At 40.5% G+C, this 16,895-nt stretch overlaps 1 protein-coding gene and 1 long non-coding RNA gene across 3 annotated transcripts in view; one reads left to right on the forward strand and one right to left on the reverse strand.

Moving 5' to 3' along the window:
• Positions 1–1,410: 1,410 nt before the first annotated feature.
• On the reverse strand, positions 1,411–5,382 carry LOC310817360. Of its 2 annotated transcripts, none has more exons than XR_014554676.1 (4): positions 5,328–5,382; positions 4,931–4,988; positions 3,433–3,570; positions 1,411–1,519 (listed from the first exon to the last, which is right to left on the reverse strand). It is a non-coding gene; the product is annotated as an uncharacterized lncRNA (long non-coding RNA). The 2 variants fall into 2 exon arrangements; XR_014554677.1 differs by having other exon boundaries at positions 5,302–5,376.
• Positions 5,383–13,715: 8,333 nt separating this feature from the next.
• lrp2b (low density lipoprotein receptor-related protein 2b) overlaps positions 13,716–16,895 on the forward strand; it is a gene marked incomplete at both ends in the record, with an annotated part of 85,070 nt that continues 81,890 nt past the window's right edge. The window contains one exon of the mRNA XM_083688220.1: positions 13,716–13,782. Within this exon, the coding sequence (XP_083544346.1) occupies positions 13,716–13,782 (67 nt within the window). The remainder of the gene's footprint in view (positions 13,783–16,895) is intronic.

The raw sequence follows: 16,895 nt of genomic DNA on the forward strand, positions 1-16,895 counted from the left end.
ATTATGGTAAGCATTATTCCATCATCCACTGTAGATTTGTAGAGCTCACCTGTGCATTCCTTCCTTTTAATGATGTTCCAAACTGTTGATTTTGGTAGGTTTAAGGTTTTGCAAAGTTTCTGATAGATTTTTTCTGATATTTCAGCCTTATAATGGCTTCTCTGACTTTCATTGACGTGTCTTTGGTCCTCATGTTGACAGACACCAATAGCAGACTCCAAAGGTAAACGCAAAGCCGAGAATCAATACTAGACATTGAGAGCGCTGTTATGACTATACAAATGATGTGACAGAACACACCTAACGAACCAGAAACACCTGTCAAGCAAATTGTCCCATCACTTTTGGGTACCCTGAAATAGGGGGACTATGCATAAAAAGTGCTGTAATTTCTGAATGGTGAAACCAATATGTACACAAATACCATCAAATAAAAGCTGAGAGAATTTTGGAGTGTAGAGCCAAAAGAAGAAATGCTTCACTGTCCCATTATTTATGCAGGGCACTGTATCCTAGTTATCTTGGTGAAATAACCTACTTTAGCAATGAATGCTTGCTTGCAGAGATACACAACATTGCACAACATTGTATTTAGATGCTGACAGTGATTCTACAAAATACAAGTAGTAAAAATAACTTATCATTTATCTACCTTAACCTAATCTTACCTTCTGATTTGGAACTGCATTTGCGACGCAGAACTATTTATTGAATTGATTGAATTGATTTTGAAAAGTCACTCAAATTTTAAACTGTATTTACTGCTTCCTTGCTGGAGTCAAGTTGTCAAAAGAGGTGTTTGCAAAAGGTTTTCTTTCAAAATGGGGAGAGGGGAGAGGGGTGCCACACCAGAGGGGCGCATTACATTACATTCAAAATGTGTATCTGAAATGGAATGAGGCTGGTTTTAAATTAATGGGGGAGGGGCACAAATTGACAGCGCGGCTAAGCAGAGGAGGCGCAGTGCATCCAAATTACTTTTATTCATTTAAAAGAAATATTGGGGGGGGGGGAGAACTGACCAGTTCTGAATATTTGGGGGCACATGTTCCCCCCATCCCTCCTGGCAATTTTACCTATGCTGTAAACAAAGCAAGGGACACAATCTTGTACAGAGATTTCATGACCACATTTCCACAGAGACGTGGCTTTTCAGTAGCCTACTGGCATTTTTTTTTCAGCGGTGACAATGAGTCCACACAACATACACATGATGTGTAAATAACATTCAGATTAATTTCATTTATTCATTATATCTATTTCACAAAAGTCATATTTCAACAAGGAATGTGAACTAAATGTTATAATTTTTAGATGATTATCAAGCGAAAACTAAATAATAACATACATATGAGAACTGATTCAACAACAACTTTATCCCTTGCTGATATTGCTCCATGTGCAGTGAGTGAAGCCTTGGGTCAGTTGCAGAGATCAGTGGTGCAGCACTGTCTGTCTACCTGTCGGGGCACATCAGCTTGGCATTCACGTTCAGTGGCACATTTTAAAACTTCACCATCTGAAATTGAGGAGACACACACACGCATTGTTAAAGGTGCAACATGTAACTTTTCCCCTTGAAAATGTCACTAAATACCCATGCTGAATCATTACTTATGATGCATTAGCAGTATGTGACAGTGCATGCACCTGCCAAGATCCTGCCCTTCTGCCTGAATTTGCCTTTCCAAAATGTTTGGTGGAGTTTCTGAGTGTCTACCACTTGCTGTGGGCGTGTAACCTGCCATTTCCGTGTGTGTGGCTCATTGGCTACCTATACTGCTTGGGAACCACAAGCATTTCTCAGTGCCGGAAGCAGACCTAAGCAATGGAAGCCTTTATGTGCAAATCAGTTTGTAACATGATGATTTTTGCTTGTAAACATCCTGTTTAACATTACAGCCTTGTCTGAGTTTTGTTTGGGAAATGAGGGGATTTGTTTGACACTTTGGGTTTAGCGAATGTGAGTGTCTCCACTAGCTGGCTAATTTCTGTGTTCATGTTTCCTAAATAATGACTGCATTTCAACCACACAGGTTTCAAGGTCATGCAACTCATTCATTCATTGTTTCAGTTAGCAGTAGTTTGCATTGAGCAAGGGGAGGGAGAGAGGAGGAGACACTATTCTGAATTGTCATTGCAATTCCCATTGCAGTGAAAAGAGGGCACAATCCTGCCTATGGTGCCTTTCAAGAATGACTTAACACTAGAAGCCCCTGGCCCTCATTACTAACCAAAGCAGTAGTCAGTAATCAGAGTCTGGAGACCTCCATTTGTTGACATTAGTGTAACAGTGTAATCAGTGAATTAGATCAATACCTTGAAAAAAAGAATGCACTGGTAGTAAGTTAGGACTTAAGAATCATTAGAATACCACATTTTGTATTTTAAAGAGCTTACATATTGAATGTAATATATTGACAGACATAATTGGTGCTGTACATACTGTAAAAAAAATATGTGGTCAAATGTGAAGCGCCAGTGCTTTATAACAAGTAAAACAGAACACAATTTTGAAGCAATAATGTTATGCAATGAAGTATAATTATACATATATGCAAGAAGTCTATACACCAGTCATTTGCTAAAGTTGAAAAAAACTTCAGTTAAGACAAAATCTTCTTTCAGTGGCACCTTTAGGCGTCGGGAAAGTCCACAGACAAACCCGTCGGTTCTTATGCTCCATCATGCAAACCCACATTCAAAACAAATATTGATGTTTTCTCCTGGGTTATAACAAGCGATCGAGTTACGCACAAAAGTGTTCCAAATGTCTGTAATCGGGGCGAATTTGACCGTCTCCCTGAGCGTGTATTTCGATCATCAATCAGACACACATAGGCTACTGTAGCCTACATACACATACAGGTAGAAAAATACAAACACACATGGCATGAGTAAAACAAATGTAATAAGCCTGTGTTTACGGATGTGCTGAAAGGTACGTGTCTGTTCATCGCACCAATGTGCCAACTGCGCGTTTGGGGCGGAGAAACTCACATTTGAGGTGTGTGTCTCATGAATATCATAGATACCCGCATTTTTCATCTGATATTGTACGTGCAAAATCTAAATTTTCCCTGCGCACTAGAGACGCTGCATCAAATCCAGCAACACAGTTGGCAGGGTTCGAAATTGAAATCTTTCGCCATCAATATTTTATGGAGGACGGTAAATTCAACAGTAGGCTAATCAGGCAATGTAACATTGCTCATGTCATGGTCATTTGTTGAAGTGAAACTGGAAAGAATGGAAAATCATATATGTATCATTGCATCTTTTCTTCGGGTCAAATAAAATAATTCTGATTCTGATTCTGAAACTGAACTGAACAGTACAGATTCGTTTTGACAAAATAATTTCTTGACCACACCATATCAAAGTACTGCTATTAGTAAAAAAAAAAAAAAAAAAAGGGATTTGCTCACTCACAGGCTGGTGGGAGCATAACGATTCTGGCACAGTGGGTGATATGTGTTCCACACTCCACCTCTTGTATGTCAGCTTGGAGGCAGGTTGGCTGATCTTCATTGATGCTTGTACACTTGTGACATTTCAATGCCTGGCCAGCTGAAATTCACAATAATTTGTAAAAACATAAATACTATTTAGATCCCAATGGGTTTCCATAGTAATTCGCCCTGGTTCAAGGTGCTATGGCAGTAAACAATTTCACTCTTCTAGACCCTGTTAATTTCTCTAATGGATCCCATGTCATTAATGCTACCTGCATGGAGGGGTCCACACACATATACTGTTCTGTCCCTTCTTCATCACCCCGTTAGAGAGCCTGGTAGATACTGCCTTGTGGGCCTGGCCCCCCGACAAGGTCTAATCTGATTCATTTGAGTAACCGGACACACTGTGGGGTATCTGTGGGGTATGTTGACAAATCGCACCACCTGTATCATTCCCCATACATTTTGTGTGACTCCAGATAATATTTATTTTGTTGATGATTGGATTTTAATCCCCAGGTATCACCACCGCATTTGCACTGTTGTATCCTAGCCACCACAGTTACAGAAAGATGCCCATCTGACCAAAATCAGAGATGATCTTATGGCTAAGTTAGATGAGCTAATGCAGCTTTTTGGTAAAGATCTGAAGTCATTGCCTATTACTTTGTAATGCTGTGTTCAGTCACATTCAGTGTATCATAACACTTATATTGGATTTACATTCAAAAACCATTGAAACACCAGACTTTCGCGTACACTACTTTGTATGGTTTCACAACAAAATATATATTTGAATTTCTTCTACAGTGTACACTCTACCTCTAAAAATATGTAATTGCTTTATTCTTAGCTTTGAATGTTACAACATTGATATGTTTTTCCTTTATAGGGCAGGATTTGTTTGTCCTGTTAGCTTCCATTACAGTGAGCTGAGGCAGAGGCAGCTGTACTGCTAAATAACGAAGATATGCACGTTAGGATGGATCTGGACATCTGGATGGTCCTACATTAATGCCAACAACTGGGAAAACAGGTTCAAGTTTAAAAATAGTGAACCACAAAGTAAGTTATCTACTTTACTACAGGGTCCACTAAATTACTATATGCTTGAAAGTATTATTATTAGTTTGAAAATGTCTTTAATAGTGTAATAAACATGTTAAAATGCTTTACACTTACTAATTGCAATTGTAAATGTTTTAATGTTTTAATGTTGAAATTGGATTTATACTGTACATTTACACATGATAATTCATGTACCCATAGTGTTTTACTTTAGGTGGCATCATACTTCAACATGAACTAACCATTTGTTAATGTATCTGTTAACTATTAACTAAGTCCACATACATGTTTTCAATATGTTGTTAATGTATCTGTTCATCTACAACATTAGTTCATGTAAATTCATGTACACTTATTGTAATGTGTTACCAAGAATATCGTCATATCCATGGAGTACTACTCACCACAGAATGCAGCGACCAGCACGGACAAGGTAAGTGTTAGGGATACCATTGTATCGCTCTAAATTGAAGAGTTCAGGACAAAAATAAACATAACTGTCAAACTTCACAGAACTCAAAACATTCATATTACTGTTGCCTAAGATTTTGCAAAAAAAAAACTGATTTACAGTTTTAACTGTATATGATAAACTCAACTTGTACTTTGTATATATAATTATACATTCACATACATGCATGTACACACATTTAAATTCTCATTTGAATAAAGTCAAATATGAGAAGACTATTATTTGGATATACACTGTTGTAAAAACTTCTAGCAATGTTATGAATATTGGTAGACTTTGTCATTTGTTTCATACGTTAATTACATTCTTAGTTTAAAGTTCAGACCAACCTGCAGCAAAGATATGCTTCTCCAAAGAAAATTGTATCTCCTTTGTACCTCTTTGGCTTCTCGAATGTTACACTGGAAAGCAAAAAAATCGCCTCATATAAATGTGACATCTGATCTCCCTCACTAACCCCATGTCTCCATTTCAACCAACAACTTTCTCACAAAGATCACCTATCTGCTTTGGCCTATTTCTTTAAAGGGATAGTGCACCCAAAATATAACACTATGGAAGTTTAGTCTGGGATGTGCATATTACCCTTCTACACTCTTGGTGGTTCTGGTTCTTAGGGGTTCTTTATGAGACCTTTGAGCTTCAAACTCAGTATCCATTTGATCAAATGGAACCTTTTTGGAACCTTTTCATGAAAGAGGTGCAATTTGGAACTTTTTAGCCTATCTCATTCCTTGCCACGCACCTCTTTGAAATTGAGATTATAGATGAGCATGAGCACATGTAATACAGTTACAGCCAAACTATACCAACGCCGTCATGGGACCGTAACGTCTCAGTGCCATGAGCCGCAGTTTAACAACTCACAATGATCTATGAGACATGCTAGATGGCATTCAAAAGCAGCACGTCTGTGAAGCGAGGCTCGCTTGAAGTAGTGCAGTTTTACGCTTCAAGTCGCAGAGAAATAAGCACATAATATCAAATATAAATTCACAAATAATCGTAATCATCCTAAAACAAAGTAGGAAAATTGCAAAAGTCAGCCTGCTCACATTGCATATTCACTGCTCATATTGCATTTTAGACTTGTATTAAAAAGAAATAAACAGTGTTGAAGCAATGGTTCATGCAGGTATAGGCTACTTCAAATATTTAAAATTGCTGATTAGTTGTTGAGGTTTCAAGAATATAGCCTCCCATTATGTTGTGTCGCCAAAATTATTTTCAGATAGCTTCCCTTTATGGGACAGTGAAGCATTTTTTCAACAATATAAGGAACTGAAAAACTCACTACATTGATTCCTCCTGCTAGGGAATTGTGGGTAATTGTGAATTTATGTTCTTTATGTTGTAATATATCACTAACCGATGTACCTGTGATGTTGATTCTTTTTTTGTGGGGAGGAAAGGCTCTTTGAAGGTTATTTGGAGGCAACCCATGTTTTAAACTCCCGGATATTTGTACAAATATCCGGGATCCCTTAATCATTTCATTTTACATATGTCATAGTTTATATCTTTGCCATCATTTCATCCCAAGCAGTATAGTTGGTTATGTAATCATGTGTGTATGTATGTAGAACAGGATCGCCTTTTTAAAAAAGAGATCACAAGCGGAGGCCACCCCTGCCGTATGACACCCTAGGAGCCTGGCTCATGCCCTCTTGGTCATGTTGCTGATTCCATTGCTCTTGCTCTCACCTTTTTCTACCCAGATTACTAAATAAAACTGTGATTTCTATTCTATGAATGGTAAATGCCTTTGCAGGATTACTGCCTGATATTAATGATTTTATATGCAGCCCTTAGCAGCTACAAACTGTTAGTAATATAGGGATCGACTACGCCACTCTCAATATGCTGACATTAACTCAAGGTCCCCTGCTAAGGGTGTTCAACTGAATGAACTGACACAGAAGCTGATGTATACAAAATATAACAATGTTTATTTTCACAAGACAATCTTTTAAGAATTAGGCAACAAAAACGAGAGTGGGGTCATTAGTAATAATTTGGAAACATTAATGGCTTGAGGTAGGGAGGCTCACACAAGAGATTTAGTTCCACTAGACTATTGCACAATATGCCACTGGCCTATAACACACCATCGTATAAACCAACATAACAGAGAAAGTACATAAAGGGGAGAATGACTTGAAGGGGAGAAAAGGGACCTACTGGGTCAATACAGGCTCTGGGGTACTGGGAATGGACAGGCAAGAAGCCATATAACTGCTAGGGGCGTAGTGGAATGAGGGGACACTTTGTCCCAAAAAGGGCTCAGGATACAAGCCAGGTGACCATAGAGAGTTTAGGGAGCATCTTGTCTCTCTGAAATACGAGGTGGTTATACAAGGAAGGCTTGAATAACCACTACACTCAATATCCTGAAATCAAATAAGTCACTCACGGCACACTGAATAGTAAAGGGAATGGGGATACCTGGACTGACACCATGGCCTAGGCTGCTGGGCATAGAGGGAGAGTCTGGCAGCCCAAAGGAGGAGGAGGTGCCCACTAGTGCCTCCAGACCCAAACTAAACTGCTTATAACAATAGAAATATGATGATCAGATGCCATTTGATAAGTAACACATTGAAGTGGTGTGTGGATATGCTCAGATCATAGTTCAGAATAACATACTACACATGACAAGGAGATAAAGTAAACAATAATGAAATGAATAATCAAATTAAAGCAGAATTTGGGCCCAATTATGGCCCTGTGCAGCTTAAGAGGTTAATGAACTCCCACTGAAAGGGTAGAATAACAAGCTCCACCAGGCACAGTACAACCTGAATGATAAAGAGCAACTCAATGGAATGCGAATGTCTAAACCAAAAGCAACAGAAGTGGTAGGCACAATAAATATTCGAAAGCTAATATAAACTTAAATCAAACCAAAATCAAATGGTAGGAAAAAACAGTGGTTGTACAAATGTATTGCAACCTTGATCAAATAGTAGGCCTGGTATAAAGGTGATCAGACTGCGGCCCACTCTAGCGGCTCTATTTTCAGCCAGCGCGGGTGATATTTAAGTGATCAGTCTACACACATAAGTTTCAGACTTGCAACAAACACACGGATATTCACTTACAAGATCACATTGCAACTCATTCTCTGCTAACAAAAGTGGTATTTCTTTGTGTGGCACACCCTGAGCACAAATAGGCCACATAGTCACATAATGGACCTATGTGGAATCAGATATCATATCAGTGCAACCTAAATCAACACTGTGGTGGTAAAGTTAAAGGTAACATTACAAGAAAAGTGTTTTTGCCAAATACCTTAACTTTTACATTCATTTAACAAAATATGTGACCCACTGATCAAAATTCATTTAAAAAAGATCCTAATGGGAAATGGACCTCAAGTTGGAAAGAAGGGGGTTCATTCATCAACATGTTTCTACATAATTTAGACATCTATTATCATTCTCAAACCCAGTACAAATCGAACAACTTTTTATTTATTTACAGAATCTTTGACGTTCAGAAAACAGTTCCAGTCTGGGAATTGCCAGCCTCTGTAGGGCAGTAACCAACTTCTCATTCATATGCTATGCTGTCTTGGCTTGGATTTTTTCTTTTTTACATAATCTTATCCAGCAGTCTTTCAACAACTATGGTGGAAGTGTAGCAGAGATGATGAGCTCTGGTGATGAGTAGCCCTGACTAACCCTCTGAGATATGGAAGCCCAAATGTTGCTCTCGTACCATAAAGGGCTCAGCATGCTTCTATCGAACTCAGTTTGTGCAAAGTTTTGGAATGTTTACCGTGAACGTAGAAAGGCATACTTTGTGCACATTAAATTTACATTTATATTTTTGACATTTAGCAGACACTTTTATCCAAAGCGACTTGCAACAAGTACATTTGTTTAAAGTAAGCGAATCATCGATACATCAGTCATCATAAGAAAAAAATAATTTGGGGGCGCTTAGTGGCATAGCACACTAATGCGCATACCACATAATCGCAAGGTTCCTGGTTCGATTCCGACCCCCGACATATCTTGCATGTCATCCCTCCTCTCTCTCCCATCCTTCCTGTCAATCTCTACTGTCTCTATCCCAATAAAGCAGAAATGCCCTAAAAACATATTAAAAAATAAATCTATGTTAGGACAATTTTTTTTTTTTTACACATATTGTTTTTCCAATAGAGCAGGTGTCAGTGCCCGATCCTCCTAAGTGCCCGATCCTCCTACTACTCTGATGTCATTCAGCCTGGTTGTGGTAATCCTAGAGTACTGTTCATCACTATTAACAAACTCCTCAAACCAATGAACAATCTCTCTCACTCATTCACATGTTTTTGTCATTCTTTCAAACCAAGATAAACAAAATTTAAAATCAGCTGGCCACCCTGACTCTGATATCTCTCTCACAAACAGCTACTTTTCCAGTTTTTATGAAATCACCACCTCTGACCTTGCGAAGGTGGTTGCAGGCATGAATACCTCAACCTGTGTCCTGGACACAATTCCATCCACTTTGGTAAAGGCCCAGTAGCAGACTGGACATCTGGAGCACCGGGACTGCTAGTTTGACACACACTGGTAGTCAATCCTGCTAGTTTAAAACACACTGGTAGTGTCACAAGGCTGTCCAACCAGCAGATGGCAACCGAGAGCACTTCCAGGGGGACCAAGAGGAAGTAACTAGGAGATGCCCATATTTGGTCCTTCCTACCCTAGGGACTCACCTGCTACCAATGACAGGAGTGATTGTGTTTTTGTGTTTATGTTTCTCACCTGTGTTTTAGTCGTTAGCCCTTATTAGTTGTAGTATTTTAAGACCTCTGTTAGCAGTGCCTCCTTGCCGAGTTATGAACGTTTATGCCTGAGACAGTTTTGCTGCCTATTGTAAAGATCCCTAAGTTTTCGAGTGAAAGCCTTGGACCTCCCTACTGCCTCTGACTCTGCATTTTTGGGGTTTTGCCTGGTTACTAGTGATGGGCAAATGAAGCTTTTGTGAAGCACTGAACCACTTGAGCCAATTGTTTCGAAAATGGGTTCATTACTCGAAGCTTCAGTTACAGTGACCTCTCCTGGCGAAGTGCAAGGCTGCAGTCAAATTAGGCAGGCTAGTTGGTGGACAGGAGGCTTTTAATTACACGCACGCACGAACACACACACACCTCAATGAGCAGTGTTGGAGAAACTACTTTACTTTTGTAGAAAAGATCTTTTGTTCTGAAGCATCTTTGCTTTGATCACCCTTGGATTTAAAGTATTATAACGACCCTGTGAAAGGCCCGTTAGCAACTCCGCCAAGGGAGTTACCGCTCTTGGTGTTGTGGCTAGCGCGGCCGGTTTGTAAGCGAAAGATTGCGAGTTCGATACCCGCTTAAGGCAAGCTGCTCTGCCCCGCCGTTGATACAGTATCTTTGCTTTGATTAAATTCTTTGATGCACACACACTAAGACTGAATATCATGTTCTATTTACAAATAAAGATTGATGAATGTGTGTATTGTGTTATTGAGGAGAGAGTGCTGGGGAAAATATGGCATAGGTTGGGTGTGTTTGTGTAACTATGGCAGGGGGTGATTATGTGGGATGGGAACACTCAAAGATTACAAGAAGAACACTCAGAGAATACAAACGCAATACCAACAACTCAACAGCAACAACGCACCTACTACGACAATCCACAAATTGTGCATTGTTTAGAGCGGTTATAAAGTGTTGAGGCACTCAAATTCAAAACTGTCGCAACCTGTCACTAGTGATGGGCAAATGAAGCTTTTGTGAAGCACTGAACCACTTGTGCCAATTGTTTCGAAAATGGGTTCATTACTCGAAGCTTCAGTTACAGTGACCTCTCCTGGCGAAGTGCAAGGCTGCAGTCAAATTAGGCAGGCTAGTTGGTGGACAGGAGGCTTTTAATTACACGCACGCACGCACGCACGAACACACACACCTCAATGAGCAGTGTTGGAGAAACTACTTTACTTTTGTAGAAAAGATCTTTTGTTCTGAAGCATCTTTGCTTTGATCAACCTTGGATTTAAAGTATTGTAACGACCCTGTGAAAGGCCCGTTAGCAATTCCGCCAAGGGAGTTACCGCTCTTGGTGTTGTGGCTAGCGCGGCCGGTTTGTAAGCGAAAGATTGCGAGTTCGATACCCGCTTAAGGCAAGCTGCTCTACCACGCCGTTCGCTACAGTATCTTTGCTTTGATGAAATTCTTTGATGCACACACACACTAAGACTGAATATCATGTTCTATTTACAAATAAAGATTGATGAATGTGTGTATTGTGTTATTGAGGAGAGAGTGCTGGGGAAAATATGGCATAGGTTGGGTGTGTTTGTGTAACTATGGCAGGGGGTGATTATGTGGGATGGGGAACACTCAAAGATTACAAGAAGAACACTCAGAGAATACAAACGCAATACCAACAACTCAACAGCAACAACGCACCTACTACGACAATCCACAAATTGTGCATTGTTTAGAGCGGTTATAAAGTGTTGAGGCACTCAAATTCAAAACTGTCGCAACCTTTCACCTGTCAGAATCGAGACGAGGCAGTGCCAGTGAATCACCTGATTGGACCGCGAACCAGTCAGGTGATTCATTCAGGCAACGAAGCAGTTGCTGCTTCGGACGTCATATGTCACGTGATTTTTTTCGCACCAAAGCAAGCTTCGAAGCAGTGCTTCGATAAAATTGTTGGTCAGTGTTTGAAGCACGTATCGAAGCTTCAGTGTCAAACTGCCATCACTACCTGTCACCTGTCAGAATCGAGACGAGGCAGTGCCAGTGAATCACCTGATTGGACCGCGAACCAGTCAGGTGATTCATTCAGGCAACGAAGCAGTTGCTGCTTCGGACGTCATATGTCACGTGATTTTTTTCGCACCAAAGCAAGCTTTGAAGCAGTGCTTCGATAAAAATTGTTGGTCAGTGTTTGAAGCACGTATCGAAGCTTCAGTGTCAAACTGCCATCACTAGAAGTTACTCTCTCCATATCACTGACTTCCACCTCTAACACACCACCATCTCCCTCCTGCGAGGACAGCTTCATATACAGCACCATCATTCTATCATTTAGTGCTGAGACATGGGGCAGTATTTTAGATGCAAGGCTTACAGTCACTGGCCGTACTCTAGGATCAAACATACCTATGCCATTATTGGTCCTAGGCCAAACCTAGCAACTCCTCATTCTAACACTGTGTTAGTGGAGTCCAAGTGTTGTGCAAAAGAAGGGGTCCAGTTCAAGTCGAAGTGTTTTCATGATGAAACAGGAACATGCTCCTTTCCTGAGAACCATGTCAAAAGTGACACGTGCTCTCTCTGCCCTCCCTGGTTTCTTCTTCACAGACTCCTCCTCAAGTTTAGTGATGACTCTCTGTTGCAGAAGTCCTTCCAGTAGAGTCTAGTCCTTCCAGTCTAGAACTGGTCCTGACACTCGTTTCACAAACTCTGCCCAGACAGAGTCCAGTTGCTCCTTTGCAGAACCACTCTGACTGCGCATTTGACAATTGACTTTGACATGAGAAAGGTGAACACCTGAACACTACATGTTTCCAAACTGTAATACAGCAACATCTCCAACAGCTGTAACAGAGCCCACAGCATTAACAATACCAATAATAAAGCCTGGGACCACTCTGACAGTGCTTCACTAAAGCCGGGGAGCACTCTGACAGTGGTTCAGGTATGTTCCTCTTCCTTACAGTGTGTCAAACACGCCCTGCACTTGGAATTGACAGTGGTTTCAGTTTTGAATCATCCAATAGGGCCTATACGAATTATTTAGGAACAAGTTGACAAGCTGAACATGAGCATGTGTGCTAGGCTTTAAAAAATCCACAGCACGATTTCCCCTGCAAACCCTACCCAAATGGGCTAGGTGGTGAAAACCTGAAGCAGGTTGTTACACTGTTCACACCCCATTGGTAACAAATGGGTGGGGGAAGGAGAAGGGGGAATCCCAAAATAAACACTTGAAGAAGAGGCAAGGGAAAGAAAAAATCTTGTGTCCAGCCTTTTCATCTACTTTTCTATTCAGTCACAATCTTGCATGAAAATTCCTGCATTTACTCTGCAATCCATAGAATCTTAGATATGGTAATTTATTCTTGAATCCATACAAAGCTGCCACTGTCAGACTAGAATACATACCAGTAATGTCACAACAGTCACTCAGAATCAAATGCATCTGCTGATATCAACAGACAATACATACCGGTAAAGTATTTATTTTGACCCAGTGTGTATTAGGGACTGGAGCTTATTTGCATCAATGTCATTAGTGGCCCGGCTATTCCTGGAGACAGGCGTTTGTTGGAGACTCTGTTTATTGGAAGTTTTACAGTATTTTAAAATGCTGAAAATATCGCTGACAGTGGCCTTAAATCTTCTACAATCAAGTTAAAGATAATTTCCTGCCTTCCTCTTACACAAACATGACTGGATGTTTTCTTGCTGATGTGGACAACATCTTTACTGGTAAAAGTTAATCTTAGATGAAATTGATGTAAAAGAGGGAGTCATAAAAAGCTGTATACTTAATGTGTTTCAAATTGGACCCTTGGTCATTTGAGGTAAGACATCTTGATCCAAAGGACACTTTTTGACTGTTGTCAAGCTTTACATTGGGGTAGAGGAAAAAGAGGTGAGAGTAAGGATTTAGTATAAATGGTTAAGTCATCTGAAGATAAAAAAGAGCATTGAGGAGAAAGGGCATTTAATGATGGACCTCATAGGTCTACACTTCTTGTCTATTTTACTACTCTCTCAATGGATTCCACTTGTTCAAGGTATGTGTTACTTGAGGAATTATTTGATGTTTACTGTTGGTTTGAAATTACTGTACTTTGACACGCTGTTAAAAAAAAAGTATAATTTTCTCTACATAATCTACTACTACAGTATTTTGTGATACTGATGTGATATCCTGTACATTGTGATATCATGCACATTGTGCTTCATTTAATTCATTAATGAATTCTGAGTTTAATTATGTAAGCCACACAAAACCTCTTGATTGAGCAGTAAGATTGTAATGATTATTCAAATATGCTTTACAGAATACAACTCACGAGTCATCTATGAAATACTTAATTTCTTAATTATAAGTATGTAATACTGTTAAATGCAATTTCTGTGATCAACCACATACCTTCACTCCAGTCGATACACCAAGACACAATTTAGCAACTTGCACCTCCACATTTTCCAATATAATGACAGTGGATGGGGTCCAGTTTGTGGCAATAAAAAATGTCTTGGTGTCTCAACTGGAGTTAAGGTATGTGGTTGATCCCATAAATTACATTTTAGAGTGAACTATCCCTTTTAATAATTAGCTCCTCTTTGTCACATAGTTATATATATATATATAATGACATTATTTTCAAATTATCTATCAGCTGTGTTTTGGTACTGTAGTATAGCTGATGGATTATTGGGGTTTTTTTACACGGCAAGGCACAGTTTCCATGACTGATAAATGCAAAGCATGCAAATATTTAGGATCATATGGATATGAAAGAGTTAAAAGTAAATTTTCTCTTAATCCCTCCAAGACACAGAGGTCATTAAAAGGTCTATTAAACAATTACTGCTCAGGTTTCAAGGTCATAGAATGTGCATGGCCTTCATGGTGAAGAATGAACTCTAGTGTAAAACCTGAATCACATGCAGTAAGGTTCAATTGTTGCAGACAGCACACGAAACAGTAGCTATAGCTATCATAAACACTGTTACTTATTTGTCAGGGAAACAGTAAAAAATCTATACTTTCATTTCACCAGACTGTGACAGACACTTTAAGATCCCAAGACGGCGCAAGGTGTAGCTCACAAGCCCTAGTCCTTTAGTGGGCGGGTGCACACCAAAGGTGCACCCAACGAATGGTTTATCACTGTAGACCTCAAGATAGATATCCTGCACACAATTTCTGAGGTTTGTCTTCCAGTGCTTGACTTACAAATATTTAACCTGATCAGTCGGTCTGTCTCTGGCCCCACGGACATTCACAAAGTGGGCTGAAGCTGGTCTTGGCCGAACTTTGGGTTACGGTATCCAACCTCGGTTCTCTGAAGGAGATGAGTGAGATATTTCACCAGATTTCCCCTCTTTTACGGCCTCGTGAAGAGGTGGTTCACAGAATGAAATGGGTGTGCGGTGCATGAGCTTTTATTGGCTGGCGGGGTCAGCCATGCAATGGCTGTCAGGACTGCAGACTGCTGTCAGGCTGTCAGGACTGCAGACTGCTGTCAGGCTGTCAGGACTGCAGACTGCTGTCAGGCTGTCAGGACTGCAGACTGCTGTCAGGCTGTCAGGACTGCAGACTGCTGTCAGGCTGTCAGGACGGCAGTCTGCTGTCAGGCTGTCAGGACCGCAGACTGCTGTCAGGCTGTCAGGACTGCAGAGTCACTACCGATCTTCCGCCGTAGATTGAAAACCCGGGGTCAGCCATGCAATGGCTGTCAGGACTGCAGACTGCTGTCAGGCTGTCAGGACTGCAGACTGCTGTCAGGCTGTCAGGACTGCAGACTGCTGTCAGGCTGTCAGGACTGCAGACTGCTGTCAGGCTGTCAGGACTGCAGACTGCTGTCAGGCTGTCAGGACTGCAGTCTGCTGTCAGGCTGTCAGGACTGCAGACTGCTGTCAGGCTGTCAGGACTGCAGAGTCACTACCGATCTTCCGCCGTAGATTGAAAACCCATCTCTTCAAGCTACATCTTAACAGTCCTTCCTACGACCTCTTCACCCCCACTACCGTCCCTGTACTAACCCTAACCCCAATCCTTGAGACCTCTTCACCCCCACTTCCCCCCTGTAATAGTTCTCTCCTGTTAATAAATAATAACTAATTAATTAATTAATTTAAAAAAAATGCCTTCTGGCATTATGACTGCCAATGGCCCCTGGTGTGAGCATTGATTACTTTATCTTATGATGACTGCTGGATAGATGATTCACTTACTTAAACAAATGTATTTGTTGTAAGTTGCTTTGGATAAAGGTGTCTGCTAAATGCCGTAAATGTAATGTAAATGCAATGCACTCCCGGCCTGTTCCAAGGAGGGTACGCAAGGGTGCATATCCCATAGTGAGATGTCTCCTTCAGACCCAGAGTTTGTTGTTATAGCCCGCTAAATGTTTTGATTGGTTCCATGTTTTAACGAAAAGTCTAGATTTAATAGAGATAATAGAGCTGTTCTCTATTACTGTAGCATGGAACCCCCTGCCCTCTGTCCCTTTCTCCTTGGTGTGGAGTGGGTGTTACAAGCCATGCAAAAGAGGCGTCATGTACAGTATCTATTAATCTAATTGGTCTAAATCTTTCTTCATTTAAACGTAAGTTTATAACCACATTTAAACCTAAAACGCTGAAATGTCCACAACTGGATCCGCGTTATGCCAAGTTTGTATGAATGCCATGCAGTTGTACACAACTAAGCCAATATACAGTGCACACAATACCCCATAATGACAAAGCGAAAACAGGTTTTTAGAAATGTTTGCTAATTTATTAAAAATACCCTTTAGTACTTTGTTGAATCACCTTTGGCAGCGATTACAGCCTCAAGTCTTCTTGGGTATGATGCTACAAGCTTGGCACACCTGTATTTGGGGAGTTTCTTCTATTCTTCTCTGCAGATCCTCTCAAGCTCTGTCAGGTTGGGTGGGGAGCGTCGGTGCACAGCTAACAGCTGTAACATATCAAAATATGGAAAAAGTGAAGTGGTCTGAATACTTTCCGAATGCACAGTAAATGTAATTGATTATCAGTCATACAGTAGGCGTACCCCTATCAACTCCAGTGGATTTATCATCCATATACTGTATGAGGTACCAACATACTCTCTAGAGCAGTATAGCAATAAGGAGCGTTACCATCATGAATGGACATTTCAACTTCA

This window comes from Argentina silus (genome assembly GCF_951799395.1).
Source record: "Argentina silus genome assembly, chromosome: 16".
Lineage (NCBI taxonomy): Eukaryota > Metazoa > Chordata > Actinopteri > Argentiniformes > Argentinidae > Argentina > Argentina silus.